The 26,582-nt window shown below is 43.0% G+C and overlaps 1 protein-coding gene across 1 annotated transcript in view; it reads left to right on the top strand.

Moving 5' to 3' along the window:
* hydin (HYDIN axonemal central pair apparatus protein) overlaps window positions 1-26,582 on the top strand; it is a 1,725,340-nt gene that overhangs the window by 889,087 nt on the left and 809,671 nt on the right. Inside the window, 1 exon segment of the mRNA XM_070897728.1 lies at window positions 84-214. Coding sequence (XP_070753829.1) covers window positions 84-214 — 131 coding nt within the window.

The following is a 26,582-nucleotide window of genomic DNA, read 5'->3' as shown; positions in this document are numbered from 1 at the left end:
ATGGATATGGAATTAAGAATGCCTTTATTTTGACAGTTTTGTGCACTTATTCATTTTGGATTTTCTGTATCTGACCTTCACAGTACGACACCCTGCTGCAGATGGAGGCTGATCGCTTATTAATTAAGGAGTGCAATCTGGCACAAGAGTTGATTCTCTCTTCCCGCAGCGATGTGTCTGAGGCAAGTCAACGTGCACGTAATATTTTCTCTCGGTAAGATTATTTGTAATTCGTATAATTTGAGTTCCTACCTGATCAACACCCACCCCCACCATTAACGTTTCCTCCGCAGTGTACTTCACTTCATTAATACTGCCGTTTTACAATCAGCGCCATTCTTTGCTCAATCTACTGGATAACAAGCTTGAGTCATTACTTGGAGAGTTTCCCCTCCAAAGTGCAGTCCCTCTTGTCTATCAGAATTGCAGTCTTCCTCACTCTCAGGTGGACTTAAAAGATCCCACTGCACTATTTCGAAGAAACACACGGGAGTTCGATCTGGTGTTCTTGCCAACATTTATCCTTCAACCAACAATTAAAAGCAGATTATCTGATCATTATCACATTGCTGTTTGTGGTCGCTAGCTGTGCACAAGTTGACTGACCCATTTACTGCATTAATAAAAGTGACGACAATTCAGAAGTACTTCATTGGCTGTAAAGTGCTTTGGGATGTCCTGAGGTTGTGAAAGGCGCTATATAAAGTGAAAGACTTGGATTTATATAGTGCCTTGCACGACCACCGTACGTCTCAAAGCGCTTTACAGCCAATGAAGTACTTTTAGAATGTAGTCACTGTTGTAATGTGGGAAACGCAGCATCCAATTTGCACACAGCAAGCTCCCACAAACAGCAATGTGATTATGACCAGATAATCTGTTTTTGTTATGTTGATTGAGAGATAAATATTAACCAGGACACCGGGGGTAACTCCCCTGCTCTTCTTCGAAATAGTGCCCTGGGATCTTTTACGTCCACCTGAGAGAGCAGACGGGGCCTCGGTTTAACGTCTCATCCAATAGAGAGCATCTCCGACAGTGCAGCACTCCCTCAGTACTGCACTGGAGTGTCAGCCTAGATTTATGTGTTCAAGTCCCTGGAGTGGGTCTTGAAACCACAGTCACAGCTGACACAGCAAGTCTTTCTTTCCTTTTTCCTGTCTTTGCACCCAAGAATGCCTGTTCCCAACTCAAAGTACAGAAGGAAGGGACAGTGGCAGCTCACCCAAGTGCCATTCTTCATGTGCAAGGCAGCCAATGAATGCCAATGGTTTATTTTGCCACTGGAAGCTCCACAGCTATGTCCACAGCTGACTGGCATCCAATCATACACTCTCTCCAACCGGTTGGTGACTCGGGTCACAAAGCCCGGCTGATTCTTTTCATTCCCTTCCCTTCCCTAGCCCACCAGGTCTGAGATCAATTACATTTCCCCAACTAGTGCCCTGGCTGAGATCAAGTACAGATTGGGACCTTCTCGTCTGTGTGGATCAGCAACAGACTGAGCAGTTACTTTCGCCCGTTGGTCATATTCACATTGCTTAGTTGGATTATTGAGTGCCTTCGAGATGCTAACTGACAGATAAAGTCAATTCAGGGCCCTAAGATGTGTGAAATTATTAATATGCTATGCTGCACTTATAGTAAGGTGTCATGTGTGGATTCTTTCTTTATGAATGTTTTCATCTCTGAGGTGGAGAGGTAATGTGTCATTTTAATCACTGGAGAGAAGAGATGGTTTTGCCTCTATTAACCTGAATGAGTGGAAAATTACAGGCTGGCGAATGCAGAAACAGAATTTCTGCCCATGATGTAAGGGGAGCTTGGGGTGTGGGTTTGAATCCATACTCCCCTGGGGTTCTGTACGTGCGATTTATGGGGATGGGTGAGTAATGAAGCAGCAGACACAGTGGGTAAGAGTACAAAATGGCTAATGTTGTTTATTTAGAATAGTAAACACCAAGATAGAGGGCATAGGAAGAGGGCATAAATAGCAGCAATGGCACAATCTCACTCAACAACACGAAAAATCTCGCAACAGGGAAGGGGAAAATAAGAGGTTACAACATTCCACTCACACACAACCACACCTCCCACTTCCACCCTTCTTACCAATTCCTATCCTAAATTGAGTCTGTGAGGGGGTTTGGGCTATACTCACAATCCTACCAACTCCGGGGTTCTGGGGGCAATTATTTCAGCTCGGGTCCCTCTGGGGTGGGTTTTACGTTGTTGGTCGGTTCGGTTTTCCTCCTCGATGTTGCGTCGATTTCTTCTATTTGCCTCTCGGTTGGCTCCTAAGCAAAAAGCTGCTGGAGTTAAGCACACCTTCCTCAGAGCGAGGGCCCAGTGAAAAGCTGACTCAACTCCCACAAGCTGACTCCAACTGCTCCAAAAGCTGACTCCAACTGCTCCAAAAGCTGACTCCAACTGCTCGTTCTATAGGTCATATATTTGTATCCAATTTAGTTCTGGCCTTTTCGCGCTCAAACTCAGTTGGTGGTCCATTGTGTAAGTTTGGGCGGGGAGATAGCTTTGAATATTTAATCAGAAGATGTCACAGGTACAGGTAGGTGTGAGGACAGGGGTATTGTTTCAGTGCACATTGGTGCCTCAAAGTCTGCTGGTCCATTGTAACAGTCCTGGGAGTCAATCGGTTTGGGCCTCCCCTTTGATGGGCCATTAGGTAGATGATGGTTCACATTCATCAGGGGTGAGTCATATTTTCAAACTGGGCCAGGTAGTCCCCATTGGTTGAGGATTTCCCTGCTTCAGGCTCGACTCGACCCCTGATTGGCCTGCCAGAATACACTTTTCCCCCATTGGCCAGTGCCTCTGTTTCGCTTGTGAGCCAGACTCCACAATGTATGTATTCACCCACACATTTCCCTGGTCTGAGGATTTTACTTGGCCAAAAATGTTCATTTAAAATGTATAGGACGATTCCATGGTAGTTTTCTTGCCCTTAGGGTGTTCCAATAAAATGTGGCCGTGGATTTTTGAACCTTACAATGATGTATGGACTAGTGCGGGTTAAGTTGGCGGCTGTTGGTCTAAAAGCTGCTGGCATTGCATAGTTTGGCCACTGTATATTTGTGTTCACAAGTCAAGTTGGCGTTGATGCGGAGAAGAGAAAAAAAGGAAGTCGTACAAAGAGATAGAACTGAGGGAGAAGATGAAACCCAAGCAGAGAGGGGCAATAACCAAAGGGACAATACAGATTGCTAGGAATTAGCCACTACACGTGCATGGAGACAAGATAAAGAGAGCTCGTCCATTGGGGGATGAAAAGTATCAAGTTGTTGGACTTGGTTATCTGCTGCAGCTGAAAGGGGCAGGCATCATCATCGCCATTTTTAGTGCAACGATAAAAGTTCAGAGAAGACATTGGCCGGGTCTGTAGGAAATCAAATATTCTCCTTTTCTGTCGGAGGGTAAATAGACTGTTTCTGTCGGAGGATAAATAGACTGTTTCTGTAGGAGGGTAAATAGACTGCTTCTGTCAGATGGTAAATAGACTGTTTCTGTCAGAGGGCAGATAGACTATTTCTGTAGGAGTGCAAATAGACTGTTTCTACAGGAGGGGAAATAGACTGTTTCTGTAGGAGGGGAAATAGACTGTTTCTGTCGGAGGATAAACAGACTGTTTCTGTCAGAGGGTAAATAAACTGTTTCTGTCGGAGGGTAAATAGACTGTTTCTGACGGAGGGTAAATAGACTGTTTCTGAAGAAGTTTAAATAGACTGTTTCTGTAGGAGGGTAAATAGACTGTTTCTGTAGGAGGATAAACCGGCTGTTTCTGTAGGAGGGTAAATCGGCTGTTTCTGTAGGAGGGTAGATGGACTATTTCTGTAGGAGGGGAGAAAGACTATTTATGTCGGAGGGTAAATAGACTGTTTCTGTAGGAGGGTAAATAGACTGTTTCTGCAGGAGGGTAAATAGACTGTTTCTGTCAGAGGGTAAATTAACTGTTTCTGTTGGAGGGTAAATAGACTGTTTCTGACGGAGGGTAAATAGACTGTTTCTGACAGAGGGTAAATAGACTGATTCTGTCAGAGGGTAAATAGACTGTTTCTGTAGGAGTGCAGATAGACTGTTTCTGTAGGAGGGGAGAAAGACTATTTATGTCGGAGGGTAAATAGACTGTTTCTGTAGGAGGGTAAATAGACTGTTTCTGCAGGAGGGTAAATAGACTGTTTCTGTCAGAGGGTAAATTAACTGTTTCTGTTGGAGGGTAAATAGACTGTTTCTGACGGAGGGTAAATAGACTGTTTCTGACAGAGGGTAAATAGACTGATTCTGTCAGAGGGTAAATAGACTGTTTCTGTAGGAGTGTAGATAGACTGTTTCTGTAGGAGGGTAAATAGACTCTGTCGGAGGGTAAATAGACTGTTTCTGTCGGAGGGTAAATAGATTATTTCTGTACGAGGGTAAATAGACTGTTTCTGTCGGAGGGTAAATAGACTGTTTCTGTAGGAGGGTAAATCGACAGTTTCTGTCAGAGGGCAGATAGACTGTTTCTGAAGGAGTGTAAATAGACTGTTTCTGTCGAAGGGTAAATAGACTGTTTCTGTAGGTGGGTAAATAGACTGTTTCTGTGGGAGGGTAAATAGACTGTTTCTGCAGGAGGGTAAATAGAATGTTTCTGTCGGATGGTAAATAGTCTGTTTCTGTTGGAGGGTAGATAGACTCTTCCTGTCGCAGGTGAAATAGACTGTTTCTGTAGGATGGTAAATAGACTGTTCCTGTCGGAGGGCAGATAGACTATGTCTGTCGGAGGGCAGATAGACTATGTCTGTCGGAGGGCAGATAGACTATGTCTATCGGAGGGCAGATAGACTATGTCTGTCGGAGGGCAGATAGACTATGACTGTCGGAGGGCAGATAGACTATGTCTGTCGGAGGGCAAATAGACTATTTCTGTAGGAGGGTAAATAGACTGTTTCTGTAGGAGGGTAAATAGACTGTTTCTGTAGGAGGGGAAATAGACTGTTTCTGTAGGATGGTAAAGAGACTGTTTCAGTCATAGGGTAAATAGACTGTTTCTGTCGGAGGGTAAATAGACTGTATCTGTAGGAGGGTAAATAGACTGTTTCTGTAGGAGGGTAAATAGACTGTTGTTGTCGGAGGGTAAATAGATTGTTTCTGTCGGAGGGTAAATAGACTGTTTCTATAGGAGGGTAAATTGACTATTTCTGTAGGAGGATAAATCGACTGTTTCTGTAGGAGGGTAAATAGAATGTATCTGTCAGAGGGTAAATAGACTGTATCTTTAGGAGGGTAAATAGACTGTTTCTGTAGGAGGGTAAATAGACTGTTTCTGTAGGAGCGTAAATAGACTGTGTCTGTCGGAGGGTAAATAGACTCTTTCTGTCGGATGGTAATTAGACTGTTTCTGTCGGAGGTAAATAGACTGTTTCTGTAGGAGGGTAACTGGACTGTTTCTGTAGGAAGGTAGATGGACTATTGGTAATTAGACTGTTTCTGTCGGAGGTAAATAGACTGTTTCTGTAGGAGGGTAACTGGACTGTTTCTGTAGGAAGGTAGATGGACTATTTCTGTCGGAGGGTAAATAAACTGTTTCTGTCGGAGGGTAAATCGACTGTTTCTGCAGGAAGGTAGATGGACTATTTCTGTAGGAAGGTAGATGGACTATTTCTGTCGGAGGGTAGATAGACTCTTTCTGTCGGAGGGTAAATAGACTGTTTCTGTCGGAGGGTAAATAGACTATTTCTGTAGGAGGGTAAATAGACTGTTTCTGTCAGAGGGTAAATGGACTGTTTATGTCGCAGATGAAATAGACTGTTTCTGTAGGATGGTAAATAGACTGTTCCTGTCGGAGGGCAGATAGCCTATGTCTGTCGGAGGGCAGATAGACTATGTCTGTCGGAGGGCAGATAGACTATGTCTGTCGGAGGGCAAATAGACTATTTCTGTAGGAGGGCAAATACACTATTTCTGTAGGAGGGTAAATAGACTATTTCTGTAGGAGGGCAAATAGATTGTTTCTGTCGGAGGGTAAATAGACTGTTTCTATAGGAGGGTAAATTGACTATTTCTGTAGGAGGATAAATCGACTGTTTCTGTAGGAGGGTAAATAGAATGTATCTGTCAGAGGGTAAATAGACTGTATCTGTAGGAGGGTAAATAAACCGTTTCTGTAGGAGGTTAAATGGACTGTTTCTGTCGGAGGGCAAATAGTCTGTATCTGTCGGAGGGCAAATAGGCTGTATCTGTAGGAGGGTAAATAGACTGTATCTGTCGGAGGGCAAATAGACTGTATCTGTAGGAGGGTAAATGGACTGTTTCTGTAGGAGGGTAAATAGACTGTTTGTGTCGGTGGGCAGATAGACTATTTCTGTCGTAGGGCAGATAGACTATTTCTGCAGGAGGGTAAATAGACTGTTTCTGCAGGAGGGTAACTAGACTGTGTCTGTCGGAGGGTAAATAGACTGTTTCTGTCGGATGGTAATTAGACTGTTTCTGTCGGAGGTAAATAGACTGTTTCTGTAGCAGGGTAAATAGAATGTTTCTGTCGGATGGTAAATAGTCTGTTTCTGTAGGAGGGAAAATAGACTGTTTCTGCAGGAGGGTAAATAGACTGTTTCTGTCGGCGGGTAAATAGACTGTTTCTGTCGGAGGGGAAATGGACTGTTTATGTCGCAGGTGAAATAGACTGTTTCTGTAGGAGGGTAAATAGACTGTTTCTGTCGGAAGGTAAATAGACTGTTTCTGTAGGAGGGTAAATAGACTGTTTCTGTCGGAGGGCAGATAGACTATGTCTGTCGGACTGCAAATAGACTATTTCTGTAGGAGGGTAAATAGACTGTTTCTGTAGGAGGGTAAATAGACTGTTTCTGCAGGATGGTAAATAGACTGTTTCAGTCGTAGGGTAAATAGACTGTTTCTGTCGGAGGGTAAATAGACTGTATCTGTAGGAGGGTAAATAGACTGTTTCTGTGGGAGGGTAAATAGACTGTTGTTGTCAGAGGGTAAATAGATTTTTTCTGTCGGAGGGTAAATAGACTGTTTCTGAAGGAGCGTAAATAGACTGTTTCTGTAGGAGGGGAAATAGACTATTTCTGTAGGAGGGTAAATCGACTGTTTCTGCAGGAGGGTAAATCGACAGTTTCTGCAGAAGGGTAAATCGACTGTTTCTGTAGGATGGTAAATAGACTATTTCAGTAGGATGGTAAATAGACTGTTTCTGTAGGTGGGTAAATAGACTGTTTCTGTAGGAGGGTAAATAGACTGTATCTGTCGGAGGGCAAATAGACTGTATCTGTCGGAGGGTAAATAGTCTGTTTCTGTTGGAGCGTAAATAGACTTTCTGTCGAAGGGTAAATAGACTATTTATGTCGGTGGGGAAATAGACTGTTTCTGTCGGAGGGCAAATAGACTATTTCTGTAGGAGGGTAAATAGACTGTTTCTGTAGGAGGGTAAATAGACTGTTTCTGTAGGATGGTAAAGAGACTGTTTCAGTCGTAGGGTAAATAGACTGTTTCTGTCGGAGGGTAAATAGACTGTATCTGTAGGAGGGTAAATAAACCGTTTCTGTAGGAGGTTAAATGGACTGTTTCTGTCGGAGGGCAAATAGTCTGTATCTGTCGGAGGGCAAATAGGCTGTATCTGTAGGAGGGTAAATAGACTGTTTCTGCTGAAGGGTAAATAGACTGTTTCTGTAGGAGGGTAAATAGACTGTATCTGTCGGAGGGCAAATAGACTGTATCTGTAGGAGGGTAAATAGACTGTTTCTGTAGGAGGGTAAATAGACTGTTTCTGTCGGAGGGCAGATAGACTATTTCTGTAGGAGGTTAAATGGACTGTATCTATAGGAGGGTAAATAGACTGTTTCTGTAGGAGGGTAAATAGACTGTTTCTGTTGGAGCGTAAAGCGACTTTCTGTCGAAGGGTAAATAGACTATTTATGTCGGTGGGGAAATAGACTGTTACTGTAGGAGGGTAAATAGACTGTTTCTGTCGGAGGGTAACTAGACTGTGTCCGTCGGATGGTAAATAGACTGTGTCTGTCGGATGGTAAATAGACTGTTTCTGTCGGAGGGTAAATGGACTGTTTATGTCGCAGGTGAAATAGACTATGTCTGTCGGAGGGCAGACAGACTATGTCTGCAGGAGGGTAAATAGACTGTTTCTGTAGGAGGGTAAATAGACTGTTTCTGTAGGATTGTAAATAGACTGTTTCAGTCGTAGGGTAAATAGATTGTTTCTGTCGGAGGGTAAATAGACTATTTCTGAAGGAGCGTAAATAGACTGTTTCTGTCGAAGGGTAGATAGACTGTTTCTGTAGGAGGGTAAATAGACTGTTTCTGAAGGAGCGTAAATAGACTGTTTCTGTCGAAGGGTCAATAGACTGTTTCTGTAGGAGGGTCAATAGACTGTTTCTGTAGGAAGGTAAATAGGCTGTTTCTGTAGGAGGGCAAATAGACTGTATCTGTCGGAGGGTAAATAGACTGTTTCTGTAGGAAGGTAGATGGACTCTTTCTGTCGGAGGCTAAATAGACTGTTTCTGTCGGAGGCTAAATGGACTGTTTCTGCAGGAGGGTAAAAAGACTGTTTCTGTAAGAGGGTAAATAGACTGTTTCTGTAGGTGGGTAAATAGACTGTTTCTGTTGGAGGGCCGAGAGACTGTATCTGCAGGACTGCAGATAGACTGTTTCTGTCGGAGGGTAAATAGTCTGTTTCTGTAGGAGGATAAATAGACTGTTTCTGTCGGAGGCTAAATGGACTGTTTCTGCAGGAGGGTAAAAAGACTGTTTCTGTAAGAGGGTAAATAGACTGTTTCTGTAGGAGGGTAAATAGACTGTTTCTGTCGGAGGGCCGAGAGACTGTTTCTGCAGGACGGCAGATAGACTGTTTCTGTCGTAGGGTAAATAGACTGTTTCTGTCGGAGGGTAGATAGACTGTTTCTGTGGGAGGGTAAATAGACTGTTGTTGTCAGAGGGTAAATAGATTTTTTCTGTCGGAGGGTAAATAGACTGTTTCTGAAGGAGCGTAAATAGACTGTTTCTGTGGGAGGGTAAATAGACTGTTGTTGTCAGAGGGTAAATAGATTTTTTCTGTCGGAGGGTAAATAGACTGTTTCTGAAGGAGCGTAAATAGACTGTTTCTGTAGGAGGGTAAATCGACTGTTCCTGTCGGAGGGTAAATCGACTGTTTCTGTAGGATGGTAAATAGACTGTTTCTGCAGGAAGGTAAATAGGCTGTTTCTGTAGGAGGGTAAATAGACTGTTTCTGTAGGAGGGTAAATAGACTAGCTGTCGGAGGGCAAATAGACTGTATCTGTAGGAGGGTAAATAGACTGTTTCTGTAGGAGGGTAAATAGACTATCTGTCGAAGGGTAGATAGACTGTTTCTGCAGAAGGGTAAATCGACTGTTTCTGTAGGAGGGTAAATAGAATGTATCTGTCGGAGGGCAAATAGACTGTATCTGTCGGAGGGCAAAAAGACTGTATCTGTAGGAGGGTAAATAGACTGTTTCTGTAGGAGGGTAAATAGTTCGTTTCTGTCGGAGGGTAAATAGACTGTTTCTGAAGGAGCGTAAATAGACTGTTTCTGTCGAAGGGTACATAGACTGTTTCTGCAGAAGGGTAAATCGACTGTTTCTGTCGGAGGGTAAATAGACTGTATCTTTCGGAGGGTAAATAGACTGTTTCTGTAGGAGGGTAAATAGAATGTTTCTGTCGGAGCGTAAATAGACTGTGTCTGTCGGAGGGTAAATAGACTCTTTCTGTCGGATGGTAATTAGACTGTTTCTGTAGAAGGGTAACTAGACTGTTTCTGTAGGAAGGTAGATGGACTCTTTCTGTCGGAGGGTAAATAGACTGTTTCTGTCGGAGGGTAAATAGTCTGTTTCTGTAGGAGGATAAATAGACTGTTTCTGTAGGAGGGTAAATAGACTGTTTCTGTAGGAGGGTAAATAGACTGTTTCTGCAGGACGGCAGATAGACTGTTTCTGTAGGAGGGTAAATAGACTGTTTCTGTAGCAGGGGAAATAGAATGTTGCTGTCGGATGGTAAATAGTCTGTTTCTGTAGGAGGGTAAATAGACTGTTTCTGTCGGAGGGTAGATAGACTCTTTCTGTCGTCGGGTAAATCGACTGTTTCTGTAGGAGGGTAAATCGACTGTTTCTGCAGGAGGGTAAATAGACTGTTTCTGTAGGAGGGCAGATAGACTATGTCTGTCGGACGGCAAATAGACTGTTTCTGTAGGAGGGTAAATAGACTGTTTCTGTCGGACGGCAAATAGACTGTTTCTGTCGGAGGGGAAATGGACTGTTTATGTCGCAGGTGAAATAGACTGTTTCTGTAGGAGGGTAAATAGACTGTTTTTGTCGGAGGGTAAATAGACTGTTTCTGTAGGAGGGCAGATAGACTATGTCTGTCGGACGGCAAATAGACTGTTTCAGTCGGATGGTAAATAGACTGTTTCTGTCGGAGGGTAAATAGACTATGTCTGTCGGACGGCAAATAGACTGTTTCTGTAGGAGGGTAAATAGACTGTTTCTGTAGGAGGGTAAATAGACTGTTTCTGTCGGAGGGTAAATAGATTTTTTCTGTCGGAGGGTAAATAGACTGTTTCTGAAGGAGCGTAAATAGACTGTTTCTGTAGGAGCGTAAATCGACTGTTTCTGAAGGAGCGTAAATAGACTGTTTCTGTAGGAGCGTAAATCGACTGTTTCTGTAGGAGGGTAAATAGACTATTTCTGTAGGAGGGTAAATAGGCTGTTTCTGTAGGAGGGTAAATAGACTGTATCTGTAGGAGGGTAAATAGACTGTTTCTGTAGGAGGGTAAATAGTCTGTTTCTGTAGGAGCGTAAATCGACTGTTTCTGAAGGAGCGTAAATAGACTGTTTCTGTAGGAGCGTAAATCGACTGTTTCTGTAGGAGGGTAAATAGACTATTTCTGTAGGAGGGTAAATAGGCTGTTTCTGTAGGAGGGTAAATAGACTGTATCTGTAGGAGGGTAAATAGACTGTTTCTGTAGGAGGGTAAATAGTCTGTTTCTGTCGGAGGGCAGATAGACTATGTCTGTCGGACGGCAAATAGACTGTTTCAGTCGGAGGGTAAATAGACTGTTTCTGTCGGAGGGTAAATAGACTGTTTCTGTCGGAGGGCAGATAGACTATGTCTGTCGGACGGCAAATAGACTGTTTCTGTAGGAGGGTAAATAGACTGTTTCAGTCGGAGGGTAAATAGACTGTTGTTGTCAGAGGGTAAATAGACTGTTTCTGAAGGAGCGTAAATAGACTGTTTCTGTAGGAGGGTAAATAGTCTGTTTCTGTAGGAGGGTAAATAGACTGTTTCTGTAGGAGGGCAGATAGACTAATTCTGTAGGAGGTTAAATGGACTGTAGCTGTAGGAGGGTAAATAGACTGTTTCTGTAGGAGGGTAAATAGACTGTTTCTGTTGGAGCGTAAATAGACTTTCTGTCGAAGGGTAAATAGACTATTTATGTCGGTGGGGAAATAGACTGTTTCTGTAGGAGGGTAAATAGACTATTTCTGTCGGAGGGTAAATCGACTGTTTCTGTAGGAGGTAAATAGACTGTTTCTGTCGGAGGGCAAATAGACTGTTTCTGTCGGAGGGTAAATAGACTATTTATGGCGGTGGGGAAATAGACTGTGTCTGTCGGAGGGTAAATAGACTGTTTCCGTCGGAGGTAAATAGACTATTTCTGTCGGAGGGTAAGTAGACTGTTTCTGTCGGAGGGTAAATCGACTGTTTCTGCAGAAGGGTAAATGGACTGTTTCTGTCGGAGCGTAAATAGACTGTTTCTGTCGGACGACTGTTTATGTCGCAGGTGAAATAGACTGTTTCTGTAGGAGTGTAAATAGACTGTTTCTGTCGGAGGGCAGATTTACTATGTCTGTCGGAGGGCAGACAGACTATGTCTGTCGGACGGCAAATAGACTGTTTCTGTAGGAGGGTAAATAGACTGTTGTTGTCGGATGGTAAATAGATTGTTTCTGTCGGAAGGTAAATAGAATGTTTCTGAAGGAGCGTAAATCGACTGTTTCTGCAGAAGGGTAAATCGACTGTTTCTGTAGGAGGGTCAATAGACTGTTTCTGTAGGATGGTAAATAGACTGTTTCTGCAGAAGGGTAAATCGACTGTTTCTGTAGGAGGGTCAATAGACTGTTTCTGTAGGATGGTAAATCGACTGTTTCTGCAGAAGGGTAAATCGACTGTTTCTGTAGGAGGGTAAATAGACTATTTCTGTAGGATGGTAAATAGACTGTTTCTGTAGGTGGGTAAATAGACTGTATCTGTCGGAGGGTAAATAGACTGTTTCTGTCGGAGGGCAGATAGACTATTTCTGTAGGAGGGTAAATAGACTGTTTCTGTAGGAGGGTAAATAGACTTTCTGTTGGAGCGTAAATAGACTGTTTCTGTCGGAGGTAAATAGACTGTTTCTGCAGGATGGTAAATACACTGTTTCTGTCGGAGGGTAAATGGACTGTTTATGTCGCAGGTGAAATAGACTGTTTCTGTCGGAGGGCAGATAGACTGTTTCTGATGGAGCGTAAATAGACTGTTTCTGTCGAAGGGTAGATAGACTATTTATGTCGGTGGGGATATAGACTGTTTCTGTCGGAGGGTAACTAGACTGTGTCTGTCGGAGGGTAAATAGACTCTTTCTGACGGATGGTAATTAGACTGTTTCTGTCGGAGGTAAATAGACTGTTTCTGTAGAAGGGTAAATAGACTGTTTCTGTAGGAGGGTAACTAGACTGTTTCTGCAGGAAGGTAGATGGACTCTTTCTGTCGGAGGGTAAATAGACTGTTTCTGTCGGAGGGTAAATAGTCTGTTTCTGTAGGAGGATAAATAGACTGTTTCTGTCGGAGGCTAAATGGACTGTTTCTGCAGGAGGGTAAAAAGACTGTTTCTGTAAGAGGGTAAATAGACTGTTTCTGTAGGAGGGGAAATAGACTGTTTCTGTTGGAAGGCCGAGAGACTGTTTCTGTAGCAGGGTAAATAGACTGTTTCTGTCGCAGGGTAAATAGACTGTTTGTGTCGCAGGGTAAATAGACTGTTTCTGTCGAAGGGTATATAGAATGTTTCTGTCGGATGGTAAATAGTCTGTTTCTGTAGCAGGGTAAATAGACTGTTTCTGTAGCAGGGGAAATAGACTGTTTCTGTTGGAAGGCCGAGAGACTGTTTCTGCAGGACGGCAGATAGACTGTTTCTGTAGGAGGGTAAATAGACTGTTTCTGTAGCAGGGGAAATAGACTGTTTCTGTCGGAGGGTAAATAGATTGTTTCTGTCGCAGGGTAAATAGACTGTTTCTGTCGAAGGGTAAATAGACTGTTTCTGTTGGAAGGCCGAGAGACAGTTTCTGCAGGACGGCAGATAGACTGTTTCTGTAGGAGGGTAAATAGACTGTTTCTGTCGGAGGGTAAATAGATTGTTTCTGTCGCAGGGTAAATAGACTGTTTCTGTCGAAGGGTAAATAGACTGTTTCTGCAGGAGGGTAAATCGACTGTTTCTGTAGGAGGGTGAATAGACTATTTCTGCAGCAGGGTATATAGAATGTTTCTGTCGGATGGTAAATAGTCTGTTTCTGTAGCAGGGTAAATAGAATGTTTCTGTCGGATGGTAAATAGTCTGTTTCTGTAGGAGGGTAAATAGACTGTTTCTGTCGGAGGGTAGATAGACTCTTTCTGTCGGAGGGTAAATCGACTGTTTCTGCAGGAGGGTAAATCGACTGTTTCTGTCGGAGGTAAATAGACTGTTTCTGCAGGAGGGTAAATCGACTGTTTCTGTCGGAGGTAAATAGACTGTTTCTGTAGCAGGGTAAATAGAATGTTTCTGTCGGAGCGTAAATAGACTGTGTCTGTCGGAGGGTAAATAGACTCTTTCTGTCGGATGGTAATTAGACTGTTTCTGTCGGAGGTATATAGACTGTTTCTGTAGAAGGGTAAATAGACTGTTTCTGTAGGAGGGTAACTAGACTGTTTCTGTAGGAAGGTAGATGGACTCTTTCTGTCGGAGGGTAAATAGACTGTTTCTGTCGGAGGGTAAATAGTCTGTTTCTGTAGGAGGCTAAATGGACTGTTTCTGCAGGAGGGTAAAAAGACTGTTTCTGTAAGAGGGTAAATAGACTGTTTCTGTAGGAGGGTAAATAGACTGTTTCTGTTGGAAGGCCGAGAGACTGTTTCTGCAGGACGGCAGATAGACTGTTTCTGTAGGAGGGTAAATAGACTGTTTCTGTAGCAGGGGAAATAGACTGTTTCTGTCGCAGGGTAAATAGACTGTTTCTGTCGAAGGGTAAATAGACTGTTTCTGCAGGACGGCAGATAGACTGTTTCTGTAGGAGGGTAAATAGACTGTTTCTGTAGCAGGGGAAATAGATTGTTTCTGTCGCAGGGTAAATAGACTGTTTCTGTCGAAGGGTAAATAGACTGTTTCTGCAGGAGGGTAAATAGACTGTTTCTGTATGAGGATAAATCGACTGTTTCTGTAGGAGGGTGAATAGACTATTTCTGCAGCAGGGTATATAGAATGTTTCTGTCGGATGGTAAATAGTCTGTTTCTGTAGGAGGGTAAATAGAATGTTTCTGTCGGATGGTAAATAGTCTGTTTCTGTAGGAGGGTAAATAGACTGTTTCTGGCGAAGGGTAGATAGACTGTTTCTGCAGGAGGGTAAATCGACTGTTTCTGTAGGAGGGTAAATCGACTGTTTCTGTCGGAGGTAAATAGACTGTTTCTGTTGGCGGGTAAATAGACTGTTTCTGTCGGAGGGTAAATGGACTATTTCTGTAGGAGGGTAAATAGACTGTTTCTGTAGGAGGGTAAATAGACTGTTTCAGTCGGAGGGTAAATAGACTGTTTCTGTCGGAGGGTAAATAGACTGTTGTTGTCAGAGGGTAAATAGATTTTTTCTGTCGGAGGGTAAATAGACTGTTTCTGAAGGAGCGTAAATAGACTGTTTCTGTAGGAGCGTAAATCGACTGTTTCTGTAGGAGGGTAAATAGACTGTTTCTGTCGGATGGTAAATAGGCTGTTTCTGTAGGAGGGTAAATAGACTGTATCTGTAGGAGGGTAAATAGACTGTTTCAGTCGGAGGGTAAATAGACTGTTTCTGTCGGAGGGTAAATAGACTGTTGTTGTCGGAGGGTAAATAGATTTTTTCTGTCGGAGGGTAAATAGACTGTTTCTGAAGGAGCGTAAATAGACTGTTTCTGAAGGAGCGTAAATAGACTGTTTCTGTAGGAGCGTAAATCGACTGTTTCTGTAGGAGGGTAAATAGACTATTTCTGTAGGAGGGTCAATAGACTGTTTCTGTAGGATGGTAAATCGACTGTTTCTGCAGAAGGGTAAATCGACTGTTTCTGTAGGAGGGTCAATAGACTGTTTCTGTAGGATGGTAAATAGACTGTTTCTGTAGGTGGGTAAATAGACTGTATCTGTAGGAGGGTAAAATTACTGTTTCTGTCGGAGGGTAAATAGACTGTTTCTGTCGGAGGGCAGATAGACTATTTCTGTAGGAGGTTAAATGGACTGTATCTGTAGGAGGGTAAATAGACTGTTTCTGTAGGAGGGTAAATAGACTTTCTGTTGGAGCGTAAATAGACTGTTTCTGTCGGATGGTAAATCGACTGTTTCCGTCGGAGGGTAAGTAGACTGTTTCTGTCGGAGGTAAATAGACTGTTTCTGTCGAAGGGTAGATAGACTATTTATGTCGGTGGGGATATAGACTGTTTCTGTCGGAGGGTAACTAGACTGTGTCTGTCGGAGGGTAAATAGACTCTTTCTGTCGGATGGTAATTAGACTGTTTCTGTAGAAGGGTAAATAGACTGTTTCTGTCGGAGGGTAACTAGACTGTTTCTGCAGGAAGGTAGATGGACTCTTTCTGTCGGAGGGTAAATAGACTGTTTCTGTCGGAGGGTAAATAGTCTGTTTCTGTAGGAGGATAAATAGACTGTTTCTGTCGGAGGCTAAATGGACTGTTTCTGCAGGAGGGTAAAAAGATTGTTTCTGTAAGAGGGTAAATAGACTGTTTCTGTAGGAGGGGAAATAGACTGTTTCTGTTGGAAGGCCGAGAGACTGTTTCTGTAGCAGGGTAAATAGACTGTTTCTGTCGAAGGGTAAATGGACTGTTTCTGCAGGAGGGTATATAGAATGTTTCTGTCGGATGGTAAATAGTCTGTTTCTGTAGCAGGGTAAATAGTCTGTTTCTGTAGGAGGGTAAATAGACTGTTTCTGTCGGAGGGTAGATAGACTCTTTCTGTCGGAGGGTAAATCGACTGTTTCTGTAGGAGGGTAAATCGACTGTTTCTGTCGGAGGTAAATAGACTGTTTCTGCAGGAGGGTAAATCGACTGTTTCTGTCGGAGGTAAATAGACTGTTTCTGTAGCAGGGTAAATAGAATGTTTCTGTCGGAGCGCAAATAGACTGTGTCTGTCGGAGGGTAAATAGACTTTCTGTCGGATGGTAATTAGACTGTTTCTGTCGGAGGTATATAGACTGTTTCTGTAGAAGGGTAAATAGACTGTTTCTGTAGGAGGGTAACTAGACTGTTTCTGTAGGAAGGTAGATGGACTCTTTCTGTCGGAGGGTAAATAGACTGTTTCTGTCGGAGGGTAAATAGTCTGTTTCTGTAGGAGGCTAAATGGACTGTTTCTGCAGGAGGGTAAAAAGACTGTTTCTGTAAGAGGGTAAATAGACTGTTTCTGTAGGAGGGTAAATAGACTGTTTCTGTTGGAAGGCCGAGAGACTGTTTCTGCAGGACGGCAGATAGACTGTTTCTGTAGCAGGGGAAATAGACTGTTTCTGTCGGAGGGTAAATAGATTGTTTCTGTCGCAGGGTAAATAGACTGTTTCTGTCGAAGGGTAAATAGACTGTTTCTGTTGGAAGGCCGAGAGACTGTTTCTGCAGGACGGCAGATAGACTGTTTCTGTAGGAGGGTAAATAGACTGTTTCTGTCGAAGGGTAAATAGACTGTTTCTGCAGGAGGGTAAATCGACTGTTTCTGTAGGAGGGTGAATAGACTATTTCTGCAGCAGGGTATATAGAATGTTTCTGTCGGATGGTAAATAGTCTGTTTCTGTAGCAGGGTAAATAGACTGTTTCTGTCGGAGGGTAGATAGACTCTTTCTGTCGGTGGGTAAATCGACTGTTTCTGTAGGAGGGTAAATCGACTGTTTCTGTCGGAGGTAAATAGACTGTTTCTGCAGGAGGGTAAATCGACTGTTTCTGTCGGAGGTAAATAGACTGTTTCTGTAGCAGGGTAAATAGAATGTTTCTGTCGGAGCGTAAATAGACTGTTTCTGTAGAAGGGTAAATAGACTCTTTCTGTCGGATGGTAATTAGACTGTTTCTGTAGGAAGGTAGATGGACTCTTTCTGTCGGAGGGTAAATAGACTGTTTCTGTAGGAGGCTAAATGGACTGTTTCTGCAGGAGGGTAAAAAGACTGTTTCTGTAAGAGGGTAAATAGACTGTTTCTGTAGGAGGGTAAATAGACTGTTTCTGTTGGAAGGCCGAGAGACTGTTTCTGTAGGAGGGTAAATAGTCTGTTTCTGTAGGAGGCTAAATGGACTGTTTCTGCAGGAGGGTAAAAAGACTGTTTCTGTAAGAGGGTAAATAGACTGTTTCTGTAGGAGGGTAAATAGACTGTTTCTGTTGGAAGGCCGAGAGACTGTTTCTGCAGGACGGCAGATAGACTGTTTCTGTAGCAGGGGAAATAGACTGTTTCTGTCGGAGGGTAAATAGATTGTTTCTGTCGCAGGGTAAATAGACTGTTTCTGTCGAAGGGTAAATAGACTGTTTCTGCAGGACGGCAGATAGACTGTTTCTGTAGGAGGGTAAATAGACTGTTTCTGTAGCAGGGGAAATAGACTGTTTCTGTCGGAGGGTAAATAGATTGTTTCTGTCGCAGGGTAAATAGACTGTTTCTGTCGAAGGGTAAATAGACTGTTTCTGCAGGAGGGTAAAAAGACTGTTTCGGTAAGAGGGTAAATAGACTGTTTCTGTAGGAGGGTAAATAGACTGTTTCTGTTGGAAGGCCGAGAGACTGTTTCTGCAGGACGGCAGATAGACTGTTTCTGTAGGAGGGTAAATAGACTGTTTCTGTAGGAGGGTAACTAGACTGTTTCTGTAGGAAGGTAGATGGACTCTTTCTGTCGGAGGGTAAATAGACTGTTTCTGTCGGAGGGTAAATAGTCTGTTTCTGTAGGAGGCTAAATGGACTGTTTCTGCAGGAGGGTAAAAAGACTGTTTCTGTAAGAGGGTAAATAGACTGTTTCTGTAGGAGGGTAAATAGACTGTTTCTGTTGGAAGGCCGAGAGACTGTTTCTGTAGGAGGGTAAATAGTCTGTTTCTGTAGGAGGCTAAATGGACTGTTTCTGCAGGAGGGTAAAAAGACTGTTTCTGTAAGAGGGTAAATAGACTGTTTCTGTAGGAGGGTAAATAGACTGTTTCTGTTGGAAGGCCGAGAGACTGTTTCTGCAGGACGGCAGATAGACTGTTTCTGTAGCAGGGGAAATAGACTGTTTCTGTCGGAGGGTAAATAGATTGTTTCTGTCGCAGGGTAAATAGACTGTTTCTGTCGAAGGGTAAATAGACTGTTTCTGCAGGACGGCAGATAGACTGTTTCTGTAGGAGGGTAAATAGACTGTTTCTGTAGCAGGGGAAATAGACTGTTTCTGTCGGAGGGTAAATAGATTGTTTCTGTCGCAGGGTAAATAGACTGTTTCTGTCGAAGGGTAAATAGACTGTTTCTGCAGGAGGGTAAATAGACTGTTTCTGTATGAGGGTAAATCGACTGTTTCTGTAGGAGGGTGAATGGACTATTTCTGCAGCAGGGTATATAGAATGTTTCTGTCGGATGGTAAATAGTCTGTTTCTGTAGCAGGGTAAATAGAATGTTTCTGTCGGATGGTAAATAGACTGTTTCTGTCGGAGGGTAGATAGACTCTTTCTATAGGAGGGTAAATCGACTGTTTCTGCAGGAGGGTAAATAGACTGTTTCTGTCGGCGGGTAAATCGACTGTTTCTGTCGGAGGGGAAATGGACTGTTTATGTCGCAGGTGAAATAGACTGTTTCTGTCGGAGGTAAATAGACTATTTCTGTCGGAGGGTAAGTAGACTGTTTCTGTCGGAGGTAAATAGACTGTTTCTGTCGGAGGGTAAGTAGACTGTTTCTGTAGGAGGGTAAATCGACTGTTTCTGTCGGAGGTAAATAGACTGTTTCTGTCGGAGGGTAAGTAGACTGTTTCTGTAGAAGGGTAAATCGACTGTTTCTGTCGGAGGTAAATAGACTGTTTCTGTCGGAGGGTAAGTAGACTGTTTCTGTAGGAGGGTAAATCGACTGTTTATGTCGCAGGTGAAATAGACTGTTTCTGCAGAAGGGTAAATAGACTGTTTCCGTCGGAGGTAAATAGACTATTTCTGTCGGAGGGTAAGTAGACTGTTTCTGTCGGAGGGTAAATCGACTGTTTCTGTAGAAGGGTAAATGGACTGTTTCTGTCGGAGGGTAAATAGACTGTTTCTGTCGGAGGGTAAATCGACTGTTTCTGTAGAAGGGTAAATCGACTGTTTCTGTAGGAGGTAAATAGACTGTTTCTGCAGGAGGGTAAATGGACTGTTTCTGTCGGAGGATAAATCGACTGTTTCTGTAGAAGGGTAAATCGACTGTTTCTGTAGGAGGTAAATAGACTGTTTCTGCAGGAGGGTAAATGGACTGTTTCTGTCGGAGGGTAAATAGACTGTTTCTATCCGAGGGTAAATGGACTGTTTATGTCGCAGGAGAAATAGACTGTTTCTGTAGGAGGGTAAATAGACTGTTTCTGTCGGAGGGCAGATCGACTATGTCTGTCGGAGGGCAGACAGACTATGTCTGTCGGACGGCAAATAAGACTGTTTCTGTAGGAGGGTAAATAGACTGTTTCTGTGGGAGAGTAAATAGACTGTTGTTGTCGGAGGGTATCGGAGGGTAAATAGATTGTTTCTGTCGGAGGGTAAATAGAATGTTTCTGAAGGAGGGTAAATCGACTGTTTCTGTAGGAGGGTAAATCGACTGTTTCTGTAGGAGGGTAAATAGACTATTTCTGTTGGAGGGTCAATAGACTGTTTCTGTAGGATGGTAAACAGACTGTTTCTGTAGGAAGGTAAATAGACTGTTTCAGTAGGAGGGTAAATAGACTATATCTGTCGGAGGGCAAATAGACTGTATCTGTAGGAGGGTAAATAGACTGTTTCTGTAGGAGGGTAAATAGACTGTTTCTGTCGGAGGGCAGATAGACTATTTCTGTAGGAGGTTAAATGGACTGTATCTATAGGAGGGTAAATAGACTGTTTCTGTAGGAGGGTAAATAGACTGTTTCTGTTGGAGCGTAAATAGACTTTCTGTCGAAGGGTAAATGGACTATTTATGTCGGTGGGGAAATAGACTGTTTCTGTAGGAGGGTAAATAGACTGTTTCTGTCGGAGGGTAAATAGACTGTATCTGTAGGAGGGTAAATAGACTGTTTCTGTAGGAAGGTAAATAGGCTGTTTCTGTAGGTGGGTAAATAGACTGTTTCTGTAGGAGGGTAAATAGACTGTTTCTGTTGGAGCGTAAATAGACTTTCTGTCGAAGGGTAAATAGACTATTTATGTCGGTGGGGAAATAGACTGTTTCTGTAGGAGGGTAAATAGACTATTTCTGTCGGAGGGTAAATCGACTGTTTCTGTAGGAGGTAAATAGACTGTTTCTGTCGGAGGGCAAATAGACTGTTTCTGTCGGAGGGTAAATAGACTATTTATGGCGGTGGGGAAATAGACTGTGTCTGTCGGAGGGTAAATAGACTGTTTCCGTCGGAGGTAAATAGACTATTTCTGTCGGAGGGTAAGTAGACTGTTTCTGTCGGAGGGTAAATCGACTGTTTCTGCAGAAGGGTAAATGGACTGTTTCTGTCGGAGCGTAAATAGACTGTTTCTGTCGGACGACTGTTTATGTCGCAGGTGAAATAGACTGTTTCTGTAGGAGTGTAAATAGACTGTTTCTGTCGGAGGGCAGATTTACTATGTCTGTCGGAGGGCAGACAGACTATGTCTGTCGGACGGCAAATAGACTGTTTCTGTAGGAGGGTAAATAGACTGTTGTTGTCGGATGGTAAATAGATTGTTTCTGTCGGAAGGTAAATAGAATGTTTCTGAAGGAGCGTAAATCGACTGTTTCTGCAGAAGGGTAAATCGACTGTTTCTGTAGGAGGGTCAATAGACTGTTTCTGTAGGATGGTAAATAGACTGTTTCTGCAGAAGGGTAAATCGACTGTTTCTGTAGGAGGGTCAATAGACTGTTTCTGTAGGATGGTAAATCGACTGTTTCTGCAGAAGGGTAAATCGACTGTTTCTGTAGGAGGGTAAATAGACTATTTCTGTAGGATGGTAAATAGACTGTTTCTGTAGGTGGGTAAATAGACTGTATCTGTCGGAGGGTAAATAGACTGTTTCTGTCGGAGGGCAGATAGACTATTTCTGTAGGAGGGTAAATAGACTGTTTCTGTAGGAGGGTAAATAGACTTTCTGTTGGAGCGTAAATAGACTGTTTCTGTCGGAGGTAAATAGACTGTTTCTGCAGGATGGTAAATACACTGTTTCTGTCGGAGGGTAAATGGACTGTTTATGTCGCAGGTGAAATAGACTGTTTCTGTCGGAGGGCAGATAGACTGTTTCTGATGGAGCGTAAATAGACTGTTTCTGTCGAAGGGTAGATAGACTATTTATGTCGGTGGGGATATAGACTGTTTCTGTCGGAGGGTAACTAGACTGTGTCTGTCGGAGGGTAAATAGACTCTTTCTGACGGATGGTAATTAGACTGTTTCTGTCGGAGGTAAATAGACTGTTTCTGTAGAAGGGTAAATAGACTGTTTCTGTAGGAGGGTAACTAGACTGTTTCTGCAGGAAGGTAGATGGACTCTTTCTGTCGGAGGGTAAATAGACTGTTTCTGTCGGAGGGTAAATAGTCTGTTTCTGTAGGAGGATAAATAGACTGTTTCTGTCGGAGGCTAAATGGACTGTTTCTGCAGGAGGGTAAAAAGACTGTTTCTGTAAGAGGGTAAATAGACTGTTTCTGTAGGAGGGGAAATAGACTGTTTCTGTTGGAAGGCCGAGAGACTGTTTCTGTAGCAGGGTAAATAGACTGTTTCTGTCGCAGGGTAAATAGACTGTTTGTGTCGCAGGGTAAATAGACTGTTTCTGTCGAAGGGTATATAGAATGTTTCTGTCGGATGGTAAATAGTCTGTTTCTGTAGCAGGGTAAATAGACTGTTTCTGTAGCAGGGGAAATAGACTGTTTCTGTTGGAAGGCCGAGAGACTGTTTCTGCAGGACGGCAGATAGACTGTTTCTGTAGGAGGGTAAATAGACTGTTTCTGTAGCAGGGGAAATAGACTGTTTCTGTCGGAGGGTAAATAGATTGTTTCTGTCGCAGGGTAAATAGACTGTTTCTGTCGAAGGGTAAATAGACTGTTTCTGTTGGAAGGCCGAGAGACAGTTTCTGCAGGACGGCAGATAGACTGTTTCTGTAGGAGGGTAAATAGACTGTTTCTGTCGGAGGGTAAATAGATTGTTTCTGTCGCAGGGTAAATAGACTGTTTCTGTCGAAGGGTAAATAGACTGTTTCTGCAGGAGGGTAAATCGACTGTTTCTGTAGGAGGGTGAATAGACTATTTCTGCAGCAGGGTATATAGAATGTTTCTGTCGGATGGTAAATAGTCTGTTTCTGTAGCAGGGTAAATAGAATGTTTCTGTCGGATGGTAAATAGTCTGTTTCTGTAGGAGGGTAAATAGACTGTTTCTGTCGGAGGGTAGATAGACTCTTTCTGTCGGAGGGTAAATCGACTGTTTCTGCAGGAGGGTAAATCGACTGTTTCTGTCGGAGGTAAATAGACTGTTTCTGCAGGAGGGTAAATCGACTGTTTCTGTCGGAGGTAAATAGACTGTTTCTGTAGCAGGGTAAATAGAATGTTTCTGTCGGAGCGTAAATAGACTGTGTCTGTCGGAGGGTAAATAGACTCTTTCTGTCGGATGGTAATTAGACTGTTTCTGTCGGAGGTATATAGACTGTTTCTGTAGAAGGGTAAATAGACTGTTTCTGTAGGAGGGTAACTAGACTGTTTCTGTAGGAAGGTAGATGGACTCTTTCTGTCGGAGGGTAAATAGACTGTTTCTGTCGGAGGGTAAATAGTCTGTTTCTGTAGGAGGCTAAATGGACTGTTTCTGCAGGAGGGTAAAAAGACTGTTTCTGTAAGAGGGTAAATAGACTGTTTCTGTAGGAGGGTAAATAGACTGTTTCTGTTGGAAGGCCGAGAGACTGTTTCTGCAGGACGGCAGATAGACTGTTTCTGTAGGAGGGTAAATAGACTGTTTCTGTAGCAGGGGAAATAGACTGTTTCTGTCGCAGGGTAAATAGACTGTTTCTGTCGAAGGGTAAATAGACTGTTTCTGCAGGACGGCAGATAGACTGTTTCTGTAGGAGGGTAAATAGACTGTTTCTGTAGCAGGGGAAATAGATTGTTTCTGTCGCAGGGTAAATAGACTGTTTCTGTCGAAGGGTAAATAGACTGTTTCTGCAGGAGGGTAAATAGACTGTTTCTGTATGAGGATAAATCGACTGTTTCTGTAGGAGGGTGAATAGACTATTTCTGCAGCAGGGTATATAGAATGTTTCTGTCGGATGGTAAATAGTCTGTTTCTGTAGGAGGGTAAATAGAATGTTTCTGTCGGATGGTAAATAGTCTGTTTCTGTAGGAGGGTAAATAGACTGTTTCTGGCGAAGGGTAGATAGACTGTTTCTGCAGGAGGGTAAATCGACTGTTTCTGTAGGAGGGTAAATCGACTGTTTCTGTCGGAGGTAAATAGACTGTTTCTGTTGGCGGGTAAATAGACTGTTTCTGTCGGAGGGTAAATGGACTATTTCTGTAGGAGGGTAAATAGACTGTTTCTGTAGGAGGGTAAATAGACTGTTTCAGTCGGAGGGTAAATAGACTGTTTCTGTCGGAGGGTAAATAGACTGTTGTTGTCAGAGGGTAAATAGATTTTTTCTGTCGGAGGGTAAATAGACTGTTTCTGAAGGAGCGTAAATAGACTGTTTCTGTAGGAGCGTAAATCGACTGTTTCTGTAGGAGGGTAAATAGACTGTTTCTGTCGGATGGTAAATAGGCTGTTTCTGTAGGAGGGTAAATAGACTGTATCTGTAGGAGGGTAAATAGACTGTTTCAGTCGGAGGGTAAATAGACTGTTTCTGTCGGAGGGTAAATAGACTGTTGTTGTCGGAGGGTAAATAGATTTTTTCTGTCGGAGGGTAAATAGACTGTTTCTGAAGGAGCGTAAATAGACTGTTTCTGAAGGAGCGTAAATAGACTGTTTCTGTAGGAGCGTAAATCGACTGTTTCTGTAGGAGGGTAAATAGACTATTTCTGTAGGAGGGTCAATAGACTGTTTCTGTAGGATGGTAAATCGACTGTTTCTGCAGAAGGGTAAATCGACTGTTTCTGTAGGAGGGTCAATAGACTGTTTCTGTAGGATGGTAAATAGACTGTTTCTGTAGGTGGGTAAATAGACTGTATCTGTAGGAGGGTAAAATTACTGTTTCTGTCGGAGGGTAAATAGACTGTTTCTGTCGGAGGGCAGATAGACTATTTCTGTAGGAGGTTAAATGGACTGTATCTGTAGGAGGGTAAATAGACTGTTTCTGTAGGAGGGTAAATAGACTTTCTGTTGGAGCGTAAATAGACTGTTTCTGTCGGATGGTAAATCGACTGTTTCCGTCGGAGGGTAAGTAGACTGTTTCTGTCGGAGGTAAATAGACTGTTTCTGTCGAAGGGTAGATAGACTATTTATGTCGGTGGGGATATAGACTGTTTCTGTCGGAGGGTAACTAGACTGTGTCTGTCGGAGGGTAAATAGACTCTTTCTGTCGGATGGTAATTAGACTGTTTCTGTAGAAGGGTAAATAGACTGTTTCTGTCGGAGGGTAACTAGACTGTTTCTGCAGGAAGGTAGATGGACTCTTTCTGTCGGAGGGTAAATAGACTGTTTCTGTCGGAGGGTAAATAGTCTGTTTCTGTAGGAGGATAAATAGACTGTTTCTGTCGGAGGCTAAATGGACTGTTTCTGCAGGAGGGTAAAAAGATTGTTTCTGTAAGAGGGTAAATAGACTGTTTCTGTAGGAGGGGAAATAGACTGTTTCTGTTGGAAGGCCGAGAGACTGTTTCTGTAGCAGGGTAAATAGACTGTTTCTGTCGAAGGGTAAATGGACTGTTTCTGCAGGAGGGTATATAGAATGTTTCTGTCGGATGGTAAATAGTCTGTTTCTGTAGCAGGGTAAATAGTCTGTTTCTGTAGGAGGGTAAATAGACTGTTTCTGTCGGAGGGTAGATAGACTCTTTCTGTCGGAGGGTAAATCGACTGTTTCTGTAGGAGGGTAAATCGACTGTTTCTGTCGGAGGTAAATAGACTGTTTCTGCAGGAGGGTAAATCGACTGTTTCTGTCGGAGGTAAATAGACTGTTTCTGTAGCAGGGTAAATAGAATGTTTCTGTCGGAGCGCAAATAGACTGTGTCTGTCGGAGGGTAAATAGACTTTCTGTCGGATGGTAATTAGACTGTTTCTGTCGGAGGTATATAGACTGTTTCTGTAGAAGGGTAAATAGACTGTTTCTGTAGGAGGGTAACTAGACTGTTTCTGTAGGAAGGTAGATGGACTCTTTCTGTCGGAGGGTAAATAGACTGTTTCTGTCGGAGGGTAAATAGTCTGTTTCTGTAGGAGGCTAAATGGACTGTTTCTGCAGGAGGGTAAAAAGACTGTTTCTGTAAGAGGGTAAATAGACTGTTTCTGTAGGAGGGTAAATAGACTGTTTCTGTTGGAAGGCCGAGAGACTGTTTCTGCAGGACGGCAGATAGACTGTTTCTGTAGCAGGGGAAATAGACTGTTTCTGTCGGAGGGTAAATAGATTGTTTCTGTCGCAGGGTAAATAGACTGTTTCTGTCGAAGGGTAAATAGACTGTTTCTGTTGGAAGGCCGAGAGACTGTTTCTGCAGGACGGCAGATAGACTGTTTCTGTAGGAGGGTAAATAGACTGTTTCTGTCGAAGGGTAAATAGACTGTTTCTGCAGGAGGGTAAATCGACTGTTTCTGTAGGAGGGTGAATAGACTATTTCTGCAGCAGGGTATATAGAATGTTTCTGTCGGATGGTAAATAGTCTGTTTCTGTAGCAGGGTAAATAGACTGTTTCTGTCGGAGGGTAGATAGACTCTTTCTGTCGGTGGGTAAATCGACTGTTTCTGTAGGAGGGTAAATCGACTGTTTCTGTCGGAGGTAAATAGACTGTTTCTGCAGGAGGGTAAATCGACTGTTTCTGTCGGAGGTAAATAGACTGTTTCTGTAGCAGGGTAAATAGAATGTTTCTGTCGGAGCGTAAATAGACTGTTTCTGTAGAAGGGTAAATAGACTCTTTCTGTCGGATGGTAATTAGACTGTTTCTGTAGGAAGGTAGATGGACTCTTTCTGTCGGAGGGTAAATAGACTGTTTCTGTAGGAGGCTAAATGGACTGTTTCTGCAGGAGGGTAAAA

The sequence above is a fragment of the Pristiophorus japonicus genome, chromosome 13, assembly GCF_044704955.1.
Source record: "Pristiophorus japonicus isolate sPriJap1 chromosome 13, sPriJap1.hap1, whole genome shotgun sequence".
Classification (NCBI taxonomy): Eukaryota; Metazoa; Chordata; class Chondrichthyes; family Pristiophoridae; genus Pristiophorus; species Pristiophorus japonicus.
The sequence above is the reverse complement of the archived record's forward strand: the minus strand, read 5'-3'. Positions and strand labels throughout refer to the sequence as shown.